We start from the raw sequence: 21,496 nt of genomic DNA, 5'->3' as shown, positions 1-21,496 counted from the left end.
TTCAGCAGAAAGAGATTCAAATTTGTGATCATTCTCCAGCAGACACTGAACTATACAAGGTAAGGCTTTATTAAAGATCGCACAGTAGTTCTGTTTTAACAACTAGAGACACTGCATGTTGTAAATCACCCTGTGTTACTCAGATGAAGGGTGCTATAGACATTTAATTAATAAAAATAATACAAGCAGTGCACTTTTAGCTGGCCTGAACTTTGCAAGCAGCTCAGTTTGATAACTACGTTGTGCAATAACTAGTCCACAGCAAATGATAATAGCTAATACAAGGCTAATTCTATATTTGCTGAACTATAAAATTATAATCAAATAAATATACTTCCAGCCATGGCATGGTTTTACTTTTGTTTTTATTGGTAGCATTGCTATCCTGCTGCCCCAAGGTGAGCCTGATATTGAATACTTTACACATTAAAAGTGTATATATGGAAAAATATAACCGCACATGACTACCATATTTAGTATGACATAAAATGAAATGTGCAAAACAGTAATAAAAAGTTTAATCTACTGTGTTCTCTCTTGTTAAGGTTTATTACAGAATGTTGAGGGAGCAGTTAATGTAACATTCTTCGATACTGTTGATAGGCCAAGTGGCTAATGGTATAAGCAGTAACTTGTGCCATTGCATTTTGGTCAGGTCTACCTCCCTGCAAAGCAAAAATCTGCTCCAGACCTTTGCACTCAAACTGTTACTAACTTTCAAAGAAGTGTGCTTAAGGCTCTGGTATTATTTTCACCAGTATTGCTGGAATCCAGGTTGGCACCTTTTTACAAATGCCAATTTGGATTCCAGCACAACAAGACCCTCATACCATGATCTAAAGTATTTAAACAAAACAAAAAGCAAGGGTTACACGTTTTCTGCACACAAGCTATCTGCCCCTGGATTATCCATGATTCATATGGATGACAAAACATGAAACCACTGATTCCAATGATTGCAGTGGCTTTTAAAAATGCCACCATGATAATGGAAATTTGGCACCTGTGACTAGATTATTCATTTAAGGAATTTATGTAAAGTGGATGTACATACACGTCTAAAAATTAATAAGAATGGCTCCATTCCTGATTTTCTGTGAAATACATTCACTTTCATTCTGCTTGGCTTAAGTGGAACTATGGTGATGAGTCTGCTCACAGAAAACAAATTCAATGCATTTGGTTTCATATAAAGTCTCCTAAGGGGGAAAAAAAACTGTTGGAAGCAACACTGATTAGAGGGAGGGAAGGCTTGTATTGTCAAAGCTTGCCTATTTAATTTAGGGAGGAAGGGAATGGGATTTTATCTTTCCAGACACAATTCCAGACATTTCCCAGATGTTTACACGAGAGGCTGTAAAATATAAATTTAATTTTATCAGGATAGACAGGTGTTTACGTCTTCTGGAAAGATAAGCATAACATTATTTATGACACAGTGGCAAATTTATATCATTATTTGCTTTTTCAAGCTTACTTTACCAGACATATCTCAGTATGTTTGCATTTTTACTTCAGCATGACTCAATAAATTATAAATACTCTAGTTCATAGAGAAAATATACATGAGCTCTTTCACTTATGAAGTCTTGAGGATTATCTGTGGAACAGATGGTAGATCACAATGTCAATCACTCAGTGCTATATAACATATCCACTTCATTGTTGAGATCAGTTTTTTCTAGTGTCCGAAAGAGGGAGCGCTTTGCATTCTTTTCTTTGGCTTTCTATCCAGGACAGTCTAGTGCAGATGTTGAACAGGGTTGCTTGTTTAGAAATCAGAGAATCTCCACTGCCACCTGAAGAAAAGTGAAAAAGTGGTGAGAGTATGGTACTGACCTGGTTCAGGCATTCATTTCCAGACTTGCTAATTTAGCAGGCAGGACAAGCAGACGACCACATGCTCCCCCTCCTTTTCTTTCTCGGGACTTAACATCCAAAATGGGGAGCTGTGTTTTAATGTCAGTTTACTAACCAGGACCTTAAATTATAGTTTGAAGTTTAAGGTCCTGGTTAGTAAACTGAAATTAAACCACAATTCCCTTTTCGGGGGCAGAACAACTAACTGTGATTCTATTAAACTATAGTCTCACACAGTTACATATCTTGTAAGGGTGTTTGGTCTAAACAACACAGCCACAGGGTTCGGGATTTAATTCAGTACTGTGAGAAAAATGTCACTTTTGAAACCCTACCTCCATACCTCTAGAAAGGTTGTGTAAATCATTCTCAGTAAAAGCTAATGGGAAATTGAACTAGTTAGCTTTAAAATAGTAAGACCAAATCATGTTATATAGCCCATATGACATAATATTTCTTTGTTTTACGCGTAATGATATCACTATCTGCCAGTGGTCATTTGAAGCACTTTCCTTCCAGGCATTAGTTTGACACAGTTTGGCTGCAGGATTGTCCTCTCTTAACAGTGGCCAATGTAGGACGCAGGTGGCGCTGTGGGTTAAAGCCTCAGCGCCTAGGACTTGCCGATCGAAAGGTTGGCGGTTCGAATCCCTGCGGCGGGGTGCGCTCCTGCTGCTCGGTCCCAGCGCCTGCCAACCTAGCAGTTCGAAAGCACCTCCGGGTGCAAGTAGATAAATAGGGACCGCTTACCAGCGGGAAGGTAAACGGCGTTTCCGTGTGCGGCTCTGGCTCGCCAGAGCAGCGATGTCACGCTGGCCACGTGACCCGGAAGTGTCTCCGGACAGCGCTGGCCCCTGGCCTCTTGAGTGAGATGGGCGCACAACCCCAGAGTCTGTCAAGACTGGCCCGTACGGGCAGGGGTACCTTTACCTTTACCTTTAACAGTGGCCAAAGTATGACTTCTGACACTTTGTGTTGGAGAAGTAGGTAAGCATTTTCTATTGACAAATGTACCATACATTTTGAAAATGTGTGAGATTGGATTATAAACCAGCCAGCCCACTATCTATATTAGATTAGCCCAGGTCATTAGTGAGATTTATCTACTTAGTCAAATCTTTTATCAGGTCAGGGTTTGACTTTGATAAGCCATAATCAGAGATTGTGTTACTGATGCTGTCTATTTGAAGATAACAAAAGTTATCTGTATCTTTGGGATCATATGACATCAGTATGCTGTTAATGCTCAGTTAACATATCTTTAACAAGGTGCTTGGAGACTTAGAATCATAAATCATAGAATTGTAGTTGGAAAGGATCCCAAGGGTCATTTAGTCCAACCTCCTGCAATGCAGGAATCTCAACTAAATAATTCATGACTGATGGCTTTCCAGCCTCTGCTTAAAAACCCCCAAGGAAGGAGAGTCCACAACTTCTTGTGGAAGTCTGTTCCACTGTCAAACAGCTCTTACTGTCAGAAAGTTCTTTGTCTTGTTCTTGTAACTTGAATCCATTGGTTCATGCCCCACCCTGCAGAGCAGGAGGAAATAAGCATGCTCCATCCTCAGCATGACAGCCTTTCAGATTGTCTATCATATTTCCTCTCAGTCTCCTCATTTCCAGGCTAAACAAACCCAGCTTCCTCAACCATTCCTCATAAGGCTTGGTTTCCATACCATCATCTGGGTTCATAGAATCATAGAGTTGGAAGAGACCACAAGGGCCATCGAGTCCAACCCCTCATCGAGTCCAACCCCTCATCTCAGTTGTTCTGGTTGCCCTCATCTACACATGTTCCTACTTGTCAATATCCTTCTTAAATTGTGGCAACCAGAACTGGACACAGTACTCCAGGTGTGATCTGGCCAAGGTAGAATAGAGAGGTGCTTTGTCTTCCCTTGATCTGGACACTAAACTTATGTTGATGCAGCCTAGAATAGCATTAGCTTTTTTTTGCTGCTGCATCACACTGTTGACTCACGTTAAAGTTGTGGTCTGTCAAGACCTCTAGATCCTTTCCACATGTAGGTGTTCTGCATCTTATGGTTGTGCAACTGGTTCTTCCTAAGTGCTGAACCTTACATTTCTCCGTATTGAAATTCATTCTGTTAGTTTGGGCCTAGTTCTCCAATCTGTTAAGGTAATCCTGAATCTCGATTCTGTCTTCTGTGGCATTAGCTACCCCTCCTAGTTTTGGTGTCATCTGCAGACTGGATGAGCATTTCCTTAATTGCGTCATCCAAATTGTTTATAACACATTGAACAGCAGTGGACCCTGGACAGCACCCTACAGCACCCCACTTGTCACTTTTTTCCAGGATGGCGAGAAACTGTTAGTGAGCACTGTTTTAGTGCAAATGTTGAAGAGTGCTCACTTGCCTAAGAGCTTGTCCTTACTTTCCTACGTCGCTTATCTGGTGGAGATAAACCACAAGCCTGGATCCAAGTGTAGTGGTAAACTAACCTATGGCTTAGCATCTGGTAGTGTGGGAACAGTGGCTGAAATCTATGCTTTGGTAACCCACAGGTAAGCTAGTTACAAGTAGGTAGCCGTGTTGGTCTGCCGTAGTCAAAACAAAATAAAAAAAATCCTTCCAGTAGCACCTTAGAGACCAAGTAAGTTTGTTATTGGTATGAGCTTTCGTGTGCATGCACACTTCTTCAGCTAGTTTGACTTAGCATTATGAGCAAACACAGAGCCTGTGAACTTGCTAACTAACTAGTTGTGAATTAGCAAGCTAAGCCTATACTAGCATAGGGCTCATTTCTTGGTTATGTCAGACAATTCTGGAAGATTGAGATTCTACACTGACAACTGGTTGCATATGTGAATTTCTATATTTGTAGACAGATGGCACAAGTGCTTCTTTTCCCCTAATCAGGAGCTTTTGCTTTTGGGCACAACCCAGACAAAGTTAGCTATTTTAAAATCTTAGTGCAATAATTCAGTTATTAGCACATACCTACAACTGAAATTGGGACGCGGGTGGCGCTGTGGGTTAAACCACAGAGCTTAGGACTTGCCGATCAGAAGGTCGGCGGTTCGAATCCCCGCGACGGTCCCTGCTCCCGTTCCTCGGTCCCTGCTCCTGCCAACCTAGCAGTTTGAAAGCACGTCAAGTGCAAGTAGATAAATAGGTACCGCTCCGGCGGGAAGGGAAACGGCGTTTCCGTGCGCTGCTCTGGTTTGCCAGAAGCGGCTTAGTCATGCTGGCCACATGACCCGGAAGCTGTACGCTGGCTCCCTCGGCCTATAGAGCGAGATGAGCACCGCAACCCCAGAGTCGGTCACGACTGCACCTAATGCTCAGGGGTCCCTTTACCTTTTTTACTACTGAAATCAATGGGGCCTAGCCCAGTTTAATTTGGGGTGGCTTGAGCCTGCATGGTTAGGTTGCCAATATTATGTTGACTTTCCCCCCTCTTAAAATCACATCATTTTAAAAAGTATGCCTGACTGGTAATGTTTTAACTTTTAATTTCTCCCTTTAAAAAAAATAATCCACCGTTTATGGAAGAGAAATCCAAAGTTTCTTAGCGGGTGTGTGGATAAGAAAGAAACAGGGGCAAAAACACACAGAATATGTTCTAAAGCGCAGCCCGCTCCAGCAGCCGTTAACGGCTGACCTGAGGGAACTGTTGTACCGCGTTCATAAAATTCTCCTCCCTCGTCCGGCCGTTTACTTTTGAACTGATCCTTCCGAAGCGGTTGATTGGCTCGAGACTACCGGCTTGTCCAGGCGCGTGCGCAGCAGCGAGCTGCCGTGGCTGCTTCCCTTTCCTCCTTTCCGGCGATTCTGATTGGAGGAAGAGGGGAAGAAGGGTTTAGCAGCCCCCGGCTGGGATCCATTCAGGGGAAGCTGAGCGGAATTTGCCGGGAGCGAGGGATCTGCTGCCGCAGGTGGAGGTGAGCCTGTAATGCTGGATACGTGTATTATTTTGAAGGAGAATAAAAATGGGGGGGGGGGGTTGGCTTTTATGGGCGTACTAGGTCGTTGCCATCGTGACTGCCCCGTCCCCGAAGTGTTTTGGGAGAAATTAAGGGAGTGGCGGAGAGAGCCTTGAAAAGTGCTCCTGTTTCTGTAGGTAAAAAGAAGAGCAACAGTAAAGATAACTCCTTTTGGGAGGGGGAAAACAGTGTAACCACCAAGAACTTCGTGGCGTTTTCGTTAGTACCACTCTGCTCTGGCATTTGGATGCATATCGGAACAATACAGCTGTCCTAAGACCCTGAAAACTCAAAGGCAAGTATCGTTTGTAGTCAACTTCTTGCTATACTGATTTATCCCTTAAGTTGTAAATGCCCCTTCTGGTGGCTGTTCTTGGGTCACGATCCTCCAGCTATTTGTATCTAAACAATACCATAACTCAAGAGTGGGGCTACTTGGCAAATAAATGACCGGAGGGGTCCAGATCTAAAGCATATACAGCTTGCCCTTATTTAAACTTCCTTAAATTTCAATCCCTTTATATTAATTTGTGATTAAGAATGTAAAATGTTCGTGGTTCACAGTGACTTGCATTTAATAAATATTGAAAAACTCTCAGACTTTGTTTGCAAACTTGCGTTTAAAAAGAAACAAGTACCAGGGAACTGATCTTTCCTTTCCATCTTAAGCTCAGTTCAGATTCGATTTTGTATTTCTTCCATAAAGTATTTCTCTTCTGTTCACCTACCTACTTTGCTACATTTGCACTTGTGGATGCTTGACACATGCCAGAATAATAAAAGCTTGAGTTAAATAAGCTTGCCTGTCTTTCAGTGACTTAAACCATTTTAAGCAGATACAGTGGTACCTCGGGTAACATACACTTCAGGTTACATACACTTCAGGTTATAGACTCTGCTAACCCAGAAATAGTACCTCGGATTAAGAACTTTGCTTCAGGATGAGAACAGAAATCATGCTCCAGCGGCGTGGCAGCAGCGGGAGGCCCCATTAGCTAAAGTGGTGCTTCAGGTTAAGAACAGTTTCAGGTTAAGAACGGACCTCCGGAACGAATTAAGTACTTAACCCGAGGTACCACTGTATCTCATAATAATAACAACAATTTATTACTTATACCCCGCCCATCTGGCTGGGTTTCCCCAGCCACTCTGGGCGGCTTCCAATAAAACACTAAAATACAATAACCTATTAAACATTAAAAGCTTCCCTAAAGAGGGCTGCCTTCAGATGTCTTCTAAAAGTTTGGTAGTTATTTTATAGAATCATAAGAGTTGGAAGGGACCCCGAGGATCATTTATTCCATTCCCCTGCAATTCAAGAATATCCAACTGTCTCTTACAGGCATTAAACCTGCAACCTTGGTACAGTCAGCCCCATGCAACCAGCTGAACTTTTCAGCTATATTGTGTTTGGTTTATAGTCACATTGTGTTTGGTTTATAGTCACAATTCTTGGTAAACTGGCATCAGTTTACCAAGAGCTTGCAGGGCAGCAGCTGAAGGAGGAGCAAAAAGGGTTTTCTTGTGTGTGTGTTTCTTTGTGGCTGATTACCTGCTCTCCCTGTGCAAAGGTCAGAGGGGGCAGGGTTTCTGTTGAGGCAGGTGATTAGCTGTGGGAGGAGCTTATCAGAGCTTGCAGGGCAGCAGCTGAAGAAGGAGCAAAAAGGGTTTTCTGGGGTGTGTGTTTCTTTGTGGCTGATTAGCTGCTCTCCCTGTGCAAAGGTCAGAGGGGGCAGGGTTTCTGTTGAGGCAGGTGAATTGATTAGCTGTGGGAGGAGCTTATCAGAGCTTGCAGGGCAGCGGCGTGCGTCTAGCAGCGCGCACAGTTTGATCCATCTTTTAGATTTAGGAGAGCTAGTCTCAAACGTTTGTTGGGGGAGATCTAGGTTTGGGGGGGGTTATTTGTCCTGTCTTCATGCTTTTTATGATGGAGGACCGTTGTAGCCACCCCCAACGACACGTTCTCAAGATGGAGGGTGAGGCAACAGCTGCAGTCGCCTGCGGTTCCTGCGCAATGTTTGCCATCTTGCCAAAGATTGCAGGCAGCTTTACCTGCAGCAATTGCATGTTGATTGCCCTCTTAGAAGACAAAGTCCAGCAACTGGAGGAACGTGTAGCTACGCTCCAAAGAATTAGAGAGCTGGAGCTCTTCTTGGAAGCAACAGAGCACACCGTATCCACCAAGGAGGAGACAGGGGACTCCCCTGAGAAGGAGGCTAGTTCACAAACACAGGAGCCAGATATATGGAGAAACGTGACTCAAAGAAGTAGGAGGCCCAGGGTTCGCTCTGATTGTTTAGAAATACACAGTCGCTTTGAGGTCCTCTCCCCTAGCATGGAAGACGAAGAGCAGACTCCATTTGAGGATCTCTCCCTCATTACAGTCGATCAGGTATATGAAGACGAGCAGCAAAGTCAGTCCTCAGGGAACGTGCAGGCGACCTTGGAACGGAAAGCTCACAGAAGAACCCTGACCAGACCTAAGAGGAGGCGTGAAGTGGTGATAGGGGATTCCCTACTGAGGGGAACAGAAGCAGTGATCTGTGGGCCTGACAAGATGTCTCGGGAAGTGTGCTGTCTCCCTGGGGCTAAGATCCAAGATGTAACTGAATGACTGCAAGGAATCATAAAACCCACTGACAAATACCCCTTCCTCTTGGTTCATGTGGGAACCAATGACACTGCAAGCAATAGCCTCCAGAAGATCAAAAGAGACTACGAGGCTCTGGGCAGGAAATTGAAGCAATTAAATGCACAAATTGTCATCTCATCTGTCCTCCCAGTTGAATGACGTGGCCCAGGGAGATAGGGAAAAATAGTGGAAGTGAACAGCTGGCTTTGCAAATGGTGTAAACAGGAACGGTTTGGATTCTTAGATCAGTGACTGCAGTTTCTTGAAGATGGGCTGCACCTCACAACGGTTGGGAGGAATGTTTTTGCCAAAAATCTCAAAAACCTCATCAGGAGGGCTTTAAACTGACTAATGTGGGGGAGGGAGACAGTGCTCCTGAAGGTAGGAGTCTATCAATTGATGAAGATGATCATCCAAATGTCATAGACCAAATGGAGCAAATAGCATGCAGACCTAGTGGTGGGAGGAAAAAATCCTTAAATAAGAGACACGGGGGAATGATTAATGGACTTCAATGTCTGTACACTAATGCGCAAAGCATGGGAAATAAACAAGATGAGCTTGAGCTCTTGGTACAGCAAACTAAATATGACATAATAGGCATCACTGAAACCTGGTGGGATAAGTCCCACGATTGGAATGTAATAATGGAGGGATACAATCTATTTCAGAGAAACAGACCAGACAAGAAAGGAGGAGGAGTGGCGTTATATGTCAGGGATGTGTATACCTGTGAAGAGATCCAAGATTTAGAACCTCAAAGCCAAAGTGAGAGCATTTGGGTCAAAATTAAGGGGGAGAAGAATAACAGTGACCTCATTGTTGGAGTTTACTATAGATCCCCAAGCCAAACGGAGGACATAGATGATGCATTCCTGGAACAGATGGCCAAGCATGCAAAAGGAAGGGAGAGAGTGGTAATGGGGGACTTCAATTACCCGGATATTTGTTGGATGTCAAACTCAGCCAAGAGCATAAGGTCAAACAGATTCCTCACTGGCCTTGCAGACAACTTCATTGTCCAGAAAGTGGGAGAAGCAACAAGAGGAACAGCCATTTTAGATCTGGTCCTAACCAATGTTGATGACCTGGTTAGTGGGGTAGAAGTGAAAGGATCATTAGGCGCGAGTGATTATGCTCTTCTGAAGTTTACTATACAGCGGAAAGGAGCAGCCAAGCATACTAGGACTCAATTTCTTGACTTTAAGAAAGCCAACTTCATAAAACTTAGGGAAGTGCTGGGTGAGATCCCATGGACAGTAATACTAAAAGGAAAGGGAGTTCATGATGGCTGGGAGTTTGTTAAGAGGGAGATAGTAAAAGCACAACTTCAGGCAATACCAATGAGACGGAAACATGGAAGGTGCCTAAAGAAGCCAGGGTGGCTATCTAAAGAACTTTTAACTGAGTTAAGATTAAAAAAGGATGTGTACAAAAGATGGAAAAGGGGGGAAACCACCAAAGAGGAATTCAAACAAATAGCCAGCATGTGTAGACACAAAGTCAGAAAAGCTAAAGCACACAATGAACTCAGGCTTGCTAGAGAGGTTAAAAGCAACAAAAAAGGCTTTTATGGGTATGTTCGTAGCAAAAGGAAGAACAAAGAAACAGTGGGATCACTCAGAGGAGAAGATGGTGAAATGCAAACAGGGGACACAGAAAGGGCTGAACTCCTCAATGCCTTCTTTGCCTCAGTCTTCTCCGATAAAGAAAACAATGCCCGACCTGAAGAATTTGGAGCAAATGATTCAGCAGAGGAAACACAGCCCAGAATAACTAAGGAGATAGTACAAGAATACTTGGCTAGTTTAGATGTATTCAAGTCTCCAGGGCCAGATGAACTGCATCCAAGAGTATTAAAAGAACTGGCAGGTGTGATCTCAGAACCACTGGCAGTCATCTTTGAGAATTCCTGGAGAACAGGCGAAGTCCCGGCAGACTGGAGGAGGGCAAATGTTGTCCCTATTTTCAAAAAGGGGAAAAGAGAGGACCCAAATAATTACCGCCCAGTCAGTCTGACATCAATACCAGGGAAGATTCTGGAGCAGATCATTAAGCAAACAGTCTGTGAGCACCTAGAAAGGAATGCTGTGATCACCAATAGTCAGCATGGATTTCTGAAAAATAAGTCATGTCAGACTAACCTGATCTCGTTTTTTGACAGAATTACAAGTCTGGTAGATTAAGGGAACACAGTGGATGTAGCCTACCTTGATTTCAGCAAGGCATTTGACAAGGTGCCCCATGATATTCTTGTAAAGAAGCTGGTAAAATGCGGACTTGACTATGCTACCACTCAGTGGATTTGTAACTGGCTGACTGACCAAACCCAAAGGGTGCTCATCAATGGTTCCTCTTCATCCTGGAGAAGAGTGACTAGTGGGGTGCCACAGGGTTCTGTCTTGGGCCTGGTCTTATTCAACATCTTTATCAACGACTTGGATGATGGACTCAAGGGCATCCTGATCAAATTTGCAGATGACACCAAACTGGGAGGGGTGGCTAACACCCCAGAGGACAGGATCACACTTCAAAACGACCTTGACAGATTAGAGAACTGGGCCAAAACAAACAAGATGAATTTTAACAGGGAGAAATGTAAAGTATTGCACTTGGGCAAAAAAAATGAGAGGCACAAATACAAGATGGGTGACACCTGGCTTGAGAGCAGTACATGTGAAAAGGATCTAGGAGTCTTGGTTGACCACAAACTTGACATGAGCCAACAGTGTGACGCGGCAGCTAAAAAAGCCAATGCAATTCTGGGCTGCATCAATAGGAGTATAGCATCTAGATCAAGGGAAATAGTAGTGCCACTGTATTCTGCTCTGGTCAGACCTCACCTGGAGTACTGTGTCCAGTTCTGGGCACCACAGTTCAAGAAGGACACTGACAAACTGGAACGTGTCCAGAGGAGGGCAACCAAAATGGTCAAAGGCCTGGAAACGATGCCTTATGAGGAATGGCTAAGGGAGCTGGGCATGTTTAGCCTGGAGAAGAGGAGGTTAAGGGGTGATATGATAGCCATGTTCAAATATATAAAAGGATGTCACATAGAGGAGGGAGAAAGGTTGTTTTCTGCTGCTCCAGAGAAGCGGACACGGAGCAATGGATCCAAACTACAAGAAAGAAGATTCCACCTAAACACTAGGAAGAACTTCCTGACAGTAAGAGCTGTTCGACAGTAGAATTTGCTGCCAAGGAGTGTGGTGGAGTCTCCTTCTTTGGAGGTCTTTAAGCAGAGGCTTGACAACCATATGTCAGGAGTGCTCTGATGGTGTTTCCTGCTTGGCAGTGGGTTGAACTCGATGGCCCTTGTGGTCTCTTCCAACTCTATGATTCTATGATTTCCTAGATGGGTATCTGATAAGGGAACTATAATTTTTTTACTTTTAAATTCAAATGACCATAGTAACAATTAACCTCTATGGCAATTCCTATGTGTTTCCAGGTGGGTTTCACAGGAGAATTCTCAGAAGCATAGGAAGGGCCTTCTGTGAAATATAGGCACAATATTAGATTTTTTTAGAAACATAAAACGGGACAAAGAAAAATCTGCTAGAAAAAAGATTGGCTCCAATCCCAGTGTCAGTATAATAAGAACATCGGAAACTACCTTATACCATGCTAGAGCATTAGTCCATTGGTAAAGGTAAAGGACCCCTGGACAACCAGTCAAATTCGACTATGGACTGCAGTGCTCATCTGCACTTTCAGGTCGAGGGAGCCGGCATTTGTCCACAACTTTCTGGGTCATGTGGCCAGCATGACTAAACTGCTTCTGGCGCAATGGGACATCATGACGAGTACCAGAACGCACAGAAACACCATTTACCTTCCTGCAGCAGCAGTACCTATTTATCTACTTGTGCCGGTATGCTTTTGAACTGCTAGTTTGGCAGGAGCTGGGACAAAGCAATGGGAGTTCACCCCATCGCACACATTCAAACTGTGATCGGAAAGCCCAAGAGGCTAAGTGGTTTAGTATTGTCTACACAGACTGGCAGTACCTTGTCAGGATTTCAAACGAGGCTTTTGCTGTTTAAACCTGGGACCTTTTGCTTGGAAGAAATGTGCTCCACCACTGAGCCACGCCCCTTTCTTAATTTATGAAGAAATTGTACTGTAGTCATTGGAAGACTAATTGCGTATTATTTTGTGTGATGTGCAACAAAATATCCATGCAATACATAGCATTTTCTTTTTAAAACAAGTTTCACTGATGCTGGAGTTATAGGTCATTGTGAAAGAAGTTATTTGTTTTATTTGGTGAGAAACATCAGTGATGAGGCAATAAAATTTTGTAAGCAGGAGTGCATTTTTCCTTTCATATAATTACTAGTCATCAGAGTGGTAGAGAACTAAGGAATGGGGGTAAAGGTTTCCCTGCTGAGAACAAACTTTTTTGCCTTATTCTTAGTCAGGTTCAGCCCATTGTGAATAAATTATAATTATAGGATTTCTGCATCACTACTTCAGCTCAGAAAATATGCCTTACTGCTTATCACCCCTGAATGTCCAGCTTGGAAAACATAATTGCCAAATTCTTCACTTTTTATTCTAGATAAATAGAGAACTGTTATTTCTAGAATATACCAATCCCAGGGCTGACAAATACTACTTCACTATATCTTCTCGGTGAGTATTGAAAATTGTACTTTGCTGTTTGTTTTATTTATTATATTTTTCTGTAGTATCTAATGGAATTTTCTCAAAATACTCTGGGTTTTGTTTACATTTTTAAGGTACATTACTACTGTTTCCTTAGCCATGCAACCAGTGTAGATTGATTAAAATTGAGTCATATCAAGTCAGTTACTTAAATCAGAAAAAAATGCAAATTTAAAGCACTGATTTCAGTTGTGTCCTGCCGATACTACATCATATATTTCCTAAACAATAGCTGTGTTCACATGAATGACCAACCAAATTTTATGACCCGTGGCTTATTGTGAATGAGCAGCATGTTGGTACGCTCTGCCTGATTACTCCTGTTTTGCTCTTCCCCTTGCATATGTGGGATATGCAATGCAGGGACTCTAGCTTGTGGCTCCCCAACAAGCCATCATTTGCAAACCTTAAGCCAAATTGTTGGGGAGATGTAAATCATAGAACTGTAGAGTTGGCAAAGACATAGAGGGTCATCTAGTCCAACCCTCTGCAATGCAGGAATCTCAACTAAAGCACCCATGACAGATGGCCAAAATCTACAGTTGTCCCTCTTTGAAGCATAGTGTGACACTTCTTACGTTCTTCGGTGGACAAAGGCAACTGTGTGTAAGAGAGCACAGTCATGAAAAGAACAACGGAAATAGCCTTTCTGGGGTGCTTTTCCACTGATGCTTAGTGGTCATGACAAGACACAAGGCAGAATTTACCTAACCAGCCCCACTTGTACCATGGAGCTCTACCCAGCTCTCTTCCCCCACTGCATGTCCCCTGAAATTTGCCTCCAGGAGGAGGTTTGGGAGAACCTTCAGAACAGTGCTCAGGTGGAAGTGGGGTGTTTGTGCATACGGAACAATTGGAAGAGTGCAGTGTTGAATTCTGCCTGCCGGATTCAGAAAATCCATGGTTGTATTCAACTAATGTTTACTCTTTTGACGTCCGTTGACTCATCCATGGAACTTCACGTACGTAGTTCCAGAGTGTTCTAAGGTCTGTGAAAGAAACAATATGCTTGACTGCATATAGATGCTGGTGAAGCATCATATTAAACAGAAGTCAAAAAGCTTTTTGTGACTATTTAAAGTCATTTTCTGACTATTGAAACTGAGGACGCAGCCAATGTGTTCACCCGTATGGTAATTGCTCACCAATGGAATGGTTCAATGGGTTCAAACTGAAGGAATACTATTGTTATAGCTGTGCGTTAGCAGCTGAAAGAAATGTACTGGGAGGAGACGTAACAAGCAGCAACTCTTTGTTCAGGGCTACAATGGGGCAATCAGAATTTGTGGGGAGCACATAGGAATGCAGAAGAGGATCCAGGACTTATATCCTACTGCCCAGTATGTTCATAGCTGTACCCTTCAATTGAACTTGGTGATAAAACCAACAGCTTTACAAATCAAATAAATGATTTTCAGACCTTTTTTTGGTTTCCTGGCATCCTTTGCCAGCAGCACAAGAAGGAATGCAGTTTTGGACGGTGTTGCAAGAAGAAGAATCCCCAGATTATCTTGGACATGCTGGAACTTTAACTTCTTAACAACGAATGTAGTATTTGGGAAGAGACTGGCACTAATTTAATATTTTTGGAAGAAACATTTTGATAACAGCACAATCAGGTGCAAGTTCCTGTACCTTTTGTACCTGTTTTTTTCAGAATGATGACTCATGTGGATATCCACTTCAGTTAACTCCAGAGAACAGCTTGACTTTGTCAGATTTTATGAGCATCATCACGTCAAGTCAAAAGATTCCATTAAAAGCTTGTTCTCTGAGTTAATTCTGGCAATCTCAGCTTCCCAGAAGCAAAACAAAGGAGAATCTGGATCAAGACACCTTGGACATCATTACACAAGCAAAATAATATCTGTATTTACTGATCATTTGGTGTAACACCTGTACAAGGGTGCTGTTTCTAGTACATAACTTGAGTTTCCTGCAACAGGCGCTTAATGAAGCTATTGAAGCCTGGACCATTACTGTGGGATGAAGGCTGGGCTTTCTATCTTGTGCAAGAGGCAGGAATTCTGCAGTCACAAAACTGTGTTTACATTCCTGCACAAGTTTCAGAGAGCAAGCTGGAGACAACATTGCAGCAAATTATCCCATTGCCAAGATTCCTGATCACCGCTCAGATGACAATGGTAAATGTGCAATGGAGTTTCTCAGCAGTGAGGATTAAGCATTTCCTCTGGAACACCAGGAAAGAAGACAGACTCAGTGCTCAATAAGACAGACTCAATAAGTTCCAGACTTCAATCACAGGACAACTAGACTATTTGCAAGTCCAAAAGACTCTTTGGAGAAGGGGTGTGGCCATGGAATAGAGAATGGCTGCTTAACTCTGGAGCTCCATTCCTTGCCTGAAGGAAACAGTTAAGAGAAGGTAATTTATCAACCTGCTGTTCTCTGGATGGAGCAGAGGTCAAAGGAATGTTCACAAATCACGACTGACCAAAATTAGGTGATCTTGCTCTATTTTTTAAAAACCTTGTGATAAAAAAAACAAACTTCAAGGTTGCAGGATGCTGAAGCTGACACTTAACATGGCACAGCCTCTGAAGGATTCCCCCTTTCTAAACAATCAATGACAATGAACATGTGATTTTCAATACTGATTTTTCCTGGCAAGGTACATTTCAAAGGCTTTGCCAACATTTAGCACTAAGCCATGTTTGGTGGTAACCATAGTTGTTGTTCTTACATTTAATCACATACAGTGGTACCTCGGGTTAAGTACTTAATTCGTTCCGGAGGTCCGTTCTTAACCTGAAACTGTTCTTAACCTGAAGCACCACTTTAGCTAATGGGGCCTCCTGCTGCCGCTGTGCCACCGGAGCCCGATTTCTGTTCTTATCCTGAAGCATTATTTCTGGGTTAGCGGAGTGTGTAACCTGAAGCATATGTAACCTGAAGTGTATGTAACCCGAGATACCACTCTACTGCTTTCCCCCCAGACTGTGACTGAAGGCAGTTTACAGATAAAATAGAAAAAGCTAAAACATAGTTAATCATAGTTGAAGCTGAAGTGTTGCGCAATCATGTAAACCTTGTCTGTCTTCATGACAGAATAGATTCCTGCAGCCATTTGTGCCGCTCCAGCCTCCCATCCCAAAGACCTTTGCAGCACCTTTAGACTGGCAGTGCCTCGAGGACCTTGTCATCAGTGTCACTGGCCCACTTGTTATTACTATTGCTTTTGTATCCCACCTTTTTCTCAAAGGAGCTCAAGGTGGTGTACATGGTTCTCCACTTCCTCTTTGAATCCACGCAGCCACCCTGTGAGGTAGGTCAAGCTGAGAGGCGGCAACTGGCCCAAGATCACTCAGTGAGCTTCATGGCCAAGCGAGGATTTGAGCCCTGGTCTCCTAGGCCCTAGTCCAACACTAACCCAGGGGTGCACAACCTGCAGCCCCTCCAGATGATGTTGGACTACACCTCCCATCACCCCCCTCATCACTGACTATGCTGATTGGGGCTGATGGGAGTTGTAGTCCAGAAACATTTGGCGGGCCAGAGTTTGTGCACCCCTGCTCTAACAATTACACAACACTGGCTGACTGACTGGATGGGTGAGCTGTGGGAAATGTTGTCTGCTTTGTCTTGCTGGTCCTACTTCCTCTCCCTTTGCCCATTGAAGGAGACACAATCCTATTTTAAAGTGAACAGTGATTTTTATTGGGTTAATTAACTTTATCTGATGCATTTAAGTTTCACATAAATTCTCTTTGAGCGGAAAAGAAACATTTGGCTACCTTATGACATTTGTTTTATTTTTTCCTTTAAGCACTCCTTCCCAAAAAAGTTCTATATAGCTTTTTGAAGAAGTCATCTCCAAAGTGTGTGCTGTCCCTGCTGGGATGCTACAAGGAATAGATACCTCCCTTGACTCTGAATGATTTACTGTTTTGTTTCCTATTATTCATTCTGCTACACTGAGTACACTTGGACCACTCATCACTCTTGATTCAGAAAGACAGCAGAACTACTTGCACTTGAAGGGGAGGGTGCTGTTGCATCTCTTGAGTCACTGCTCTAGGTTTGCCTCCTTCCAAATTGGTGGCATATATGGGTCAGTAGCTCCTGCAGAGATACAAGAGGTGGGCTCCTCTAAGAGTGAGCAATCTTTATCATAACATTCTCTAAAAGGAAGCCTTATTTGGGTCTGGGTGAACTATGTCTTCAGTTTTAATACAAATCAGATGCGGGAAAGTTATTTAAAACATATTGTTTCCTTTAAAGCTTGCGGCTTACCACCTTTTTATTATCCGTCCCTTCTAATCAGTTTAGTTGGGCATACAGCATCTCATCTTTATTTTATCCTTATAATTGAGCTAGGTAGGTTAGGCTGGGAATTGGTGACCAGCACAAGGCCACCCACTCAGCTTCATGGCTGAGTAGGGATTTGAACATGAGTAGGCAGCCCTAGTCTGACAAGAAAAGTCCTGCAATGATGAACAAGTGCATTTATGGCTTAATGTTGCTGATGACATAAATGAACCTCAAAATACTCTTTAGTTTACCTGTGATAATGCATCCATTGCTTAAGAGGAAATGATTTCAAAGTGTCTTTTTGCATAGCTAATGTATACTTTTATTTAAGAACAGAAATGTACTTGAATAAAAAATATATAGAAAACCTATGACATTAGCCCCATATAAACTGTATATATGAGTGGTGGTTGGAGAAGGAACTGGCAAACCACTCCAGTATTTTGCCAAGAAAACTCCATGGACATAGATAAGGAGAAGCTTTGAGAAGAAAGTGAGTTTCCAAGGCATGCTCTGGCTCATGGGGTCACGGAGAGTTGAACATGACTAAGATGACTAAACAATGAGTGGTGGCATAATTTGGATATATACTTTATAGGTCATAAGCAGCATTGATTTCTTTGATCATATGGTCCATGTATGATGGTTTGACAGAAACGCATTTCTTGCTTCATTAGAGGGTTGTGCTAGTTATAGCTTGGCAACACATCATTTTATAGAGTAAGTGGGAATCCGTAATATATAACTGATTAGTTTTTGGCCCATTCCACATTTTTTAAAAAACAAAAAAATTTCTATATTAATTTCTTGAACTATGTTGAAAAACATGCAATAAAAACTGTAGCTTAATTAAACCAACTTAGAATGACTTGATTCTAATATACTTTACATATATATATATAATTTTAAAAACATTTCCCTCTTTATTTTTAGGAAATGCATCATTTTGAAGAGGAACTAACTTGTTCCATTTGCTATAGTATTTTTGATGACCCTCGTGTACTGCCATGTTCACATACTTTTTGTAGAAACTGTTTGGAAAGTGTTCTTCAGTTATCAGGCAATTTTTCCATATGGAGACCCTTAAGACTTCCACTGAAGTGTCCCAACTGTAGAAGCATTGTGGAAATTCCACCGACTGGCACAGAATCTTTGCCTGTCAACTTTGTATTAAAGGCTATAATTGAAAAGTATCAGCAAGAGGACCATCCAGATGTCGCTACGTGTAGTGAACATTATAGACAACCTCTAAATGTTTACTGTCTTCAAGACAAAAAACTAGTATGTGGCCATTGTCTTACAATAGGAAAACACCATGGCCATCCCATAGACGACCTTCAAAGTGCCTACATGAAAGAAAAGGAAACTCCTGGCAAACTCCTTGAACAGCTGACAGATAAACACTGGAGTGAAGTGTGTTTACTTATTGAAAACCTGGAAGAACATAAAGCTCAATGTGAGAGCATTGTCCAGGAGGATAAAAAAACTGTGTTGCAATATTTCAAGAGACTCAGTGATTTACTTGATCATAAAAAACAAGCTTTGCTTGCAGCTTTGGAAGAAGTGAACATGCAAATTGAGACAGAATATGAACCTCTAATTGAAAATATGAAAGGCATACGGGAAGAACAACTTGAATTGATGTCACTGAATACAGCCATTCAGGAGGAGGAATCTCCACTCTTATTTCTGGAGAAGGTTGATGATATTCAGCAGCGTGTTAAAGCTTTGAAGGAAAAGCCGTTACCAGATATAAAGCCTGTTGAAATCTACCCGCGAATAGGGCAGGTGCTGAAAGATGTGTGGTCCAAAAGTGAAATTAGTCAGGTCAACAAGATTCTCATTCCCAAAATAAAGCTAATTTCAAAAGAAAAAACATGTAGCCATGGCTGTGAAAAGGAGAAGAACCCACGTAAAGAATTCTTCAGGTCCTTAAAGCCTCTGGCAGTTATACTCACTTCCCTAGTTGTGGCTACTATTATCTTTAGCCAACATCCCTTTCCATTTGTAAAGGAAGTAGCATTCCCCTTTGTTATGGAGTCCTTGGAAACATTCTATCAAGATTTTAGTAAGAGGTTTCAGATGGTGGTGGGAACCCTGTGGTATACCTCTAATTTTCTACTTGAATGCCTATACAGAATATTTCCTCCTTCCATGTGAATGTTTCAAGTAGCAACCTGTGCTATATTAAGGACCTCATGGATTATTTTAATTTTTAAAAACTGATTCTTATAGCCTGTTGTTAAACTTAGAATGGTAGCCATTAAGATCAGATGATTGAGCTTATTGGCTGATTTACCAGCAACAATTTATAGTAAGGGGATGGAAATTTTATTAAAATGAAACCAATGCATGGGAATTTCTGGTCTCAGAATATGTTCACAGACTGATATAAGTAAAGTGTAAATAATAAAAAAGAAGTAAAGATTAAAGGGTCCTGTAAAGGCAGTTTGGGAGCTATAGTAGACTTTCCCTTGAGTTAGCATCCTCTGCTGTCACATCTTTGTGACCTTCAATCCTCCTTTGTCATTACTTACACTTTTACAGATTTTATAAACGCTATTTCCAAAATATTATTTAGTGCAAAAAGAGCTGGAATGAATGTCATAGTATTTTAGTGACACATTAATCTTAAGTACCCTATAACCTTCCACTAATTTTCTTAGTTGCCCCATCAGTGTTTAATGTTTTAAGTACCAAAGATTTCAAAATGCATTTTTCCCTGAAAAACAAAGTTAATTGTTAACTAGTATGAAAAATAAAGGTAAAAGGTAAAGGTACCCCTGCCTGTACAGGCCAGTCTTGCCAGGCTCTAGGGTTGTGCGCTCATCTCACTCTATAGGCCGGGAGCCAGCGCTGTCCGCAACCACTTCCGGGTCACGTGGCCAGCGTGACAAGCTGCATCTGGTGAGCCAGCGCAGCACACGGAATGCCGTTTACCTTCCCGCTGGTAAGCGGTCCCTATTTATCTACTTGCACCTGGGGGTGCTTTCAAACTGCTAGGTTGGCAGGCGCTGGGACTGAAAGACGGGAGCGTACCCCGCCGCGGGGATTCGAACCGTTGACCATACGATTGGCAAGTCCTAGGCGCTGAGGTTTTACCCACAGCACCACCCGCGCAGTATGAAAAATAGCTGCCAATAATTCCCAAAGCGACAAAACAGCATTTCTGGGAACATTAGGTGTTTGCTTTACAGCTGTTGTAGGAAATCACAAAACCCTACAAACCAGAACTGTACCTGTATATGTAGTTTGGTGATTATGTTAGGAATATACACAGAAGGCAATAGTGTGCTGTAATTGAAACGAGTTTTAATGCTGGCATAAGATTTGGTGGATTCAATGTTTCTGTATGTTCATTGTACATTTTTGTATAAATGAATTACACAGTTTATCAAATTAGAGATGTAGACTTAAACTTTTCAACAGACTAGGTTGCTTATCTCATGTTGTTGTTGTTGTTTAGTCGTTTAGTCGTGTCCAACTCTTCGTGACCCCATGGACCAGAGCACGCCAGGCACTCCTGTCTTCCACTGCCTCCCGCAGTTTGGTCAGACTCATGTTTGTAGCTTCGAGAACACTGTCCAACCATCTCGTCCTCTGTCGTCCCCTTCTCCTTGTGCACTCCATCTTTCCCAACACTAGGGTCTTTTCCAAGGAGTCTTCTCTTCTCATGAGGTGGCCAAAGTATCGGAGCCTCAGCTTCAGGATCTGTCCTTCCAGTGAGCACTCAGGGCTGATTTCCTTAAGAATGGATAGGTTTGATCTTCTTGCAGTCCATGGGACTCTCCAGCACCATAATTCAAAAGCATCAATTCTTCGGCGATCAGCCTTCTTTATGGTCCAGCTCTCACTTCCATGCATCACTACTGGGAAAACCATGGCTTTAACTATACGGACCTTTGTTGGCAAGGTGCTTATCTCATAATACACCACAATTCTTAATACTTCTACTCAGAAATAGGTATCTTACTTTTTATGAAGCTTACTTCAGAGTGGGGTAAGGGTCTATTAGAAATCTCACAGGATTTCTACCTTTATGGCTCAACAGTCAGTTCTAAGAAGGGCGCTGGAACATTTTTCTTATAAATACCTTAGAAGTGCCTCCTGGA

General features: G+C 42.4%; 1 protein-coding gene and 1 long non-coding RNA gene across 5 annotated transcripts; one reads left to right on the top strand and one right to left on the bottom strand.

The window, feature by feature from the left end:
- Positions 1-46: 46 nt before the first annotated feature.
- On the bottom strand, positions 47-5,605 carry LOC309342405. Its single transcript, XR_014156780.1, has 2 exons — positions 5,488-5,605; positions 47-1,799 (listed from the first exon to the last, which is right to left on the bottom strand). It is a non-coding gene; the product is annotated as an uncharacterized lncRNA (long non-coding RNA).
- Positions 2,799-20,170, top strand: TRIM59 (tripartite motif containing 59). 4 transcript variants are annotated; one of them, XM_081862705.1, is made up of 3 exons: positions 2,799-2,847; positions 13,006-13,079; positions 18,318-20,170. In XM_081862705.1, exon 3 carries the CDS (start codon positions 18,321-18,323, stop codon positions 19,542-19,544), a length of 1,224 nt encoding a protein of 407 aa, XP_081718831.1. In that variant the 5' UTR covers positions 2,799-2,847; positions 13,006-13,079; positions 18,318-18,320; the 3' UTR covers positions 19,545-20,170. The 4 variants fall into 4 exon arrangements, 3 of the variants coding, with proteins under 3 accessions (XP_081718831.1, XP_081718830.1, XP_081718832.1); XM_081862704.1 differs by lacking the exon at positions 2,799-2,847 and adding an exon at positions 5,624-5,767 and having other exon boundaries at positions 18,318-20,150; XR_014156718.1 differs by lacking the exons at positions 2,799-2,847; positions 13,006-13,079; positions 18,318-20,170 and adding exons at positions 5,649-5,767; positions 5,947-6,384.
- Positions 20,171-21,496: the final 1,326 nt, after the last annotated feature.

Source organism: Podarcis erhardii (assembly GCF_964252035.2).
Source record: "Podarcis erhardii genome assembly, chromosome: 5".
In the NCBI taxonomy this organism is placed as follows: domain Eukaryota; kingdom Metazoa; phylum Chordata; class Lepidosauria; order Squamata; family Lacertidae; genus Podarcis; species Podarcis erhardii.
Note: the sequence above shows the minus strand (reverse complement) of the source record. Positions and strands in the feature narration are given on the sequence as shown.

Coding starts and splice junctions, on each gene's coding strand:
- TRIM59 (XM_081862705.1), top strand. CDS start 18,321: ATGCATCATTTTGAAGAGGAACTAACTTGTTCCATTTGCTATAGTATT.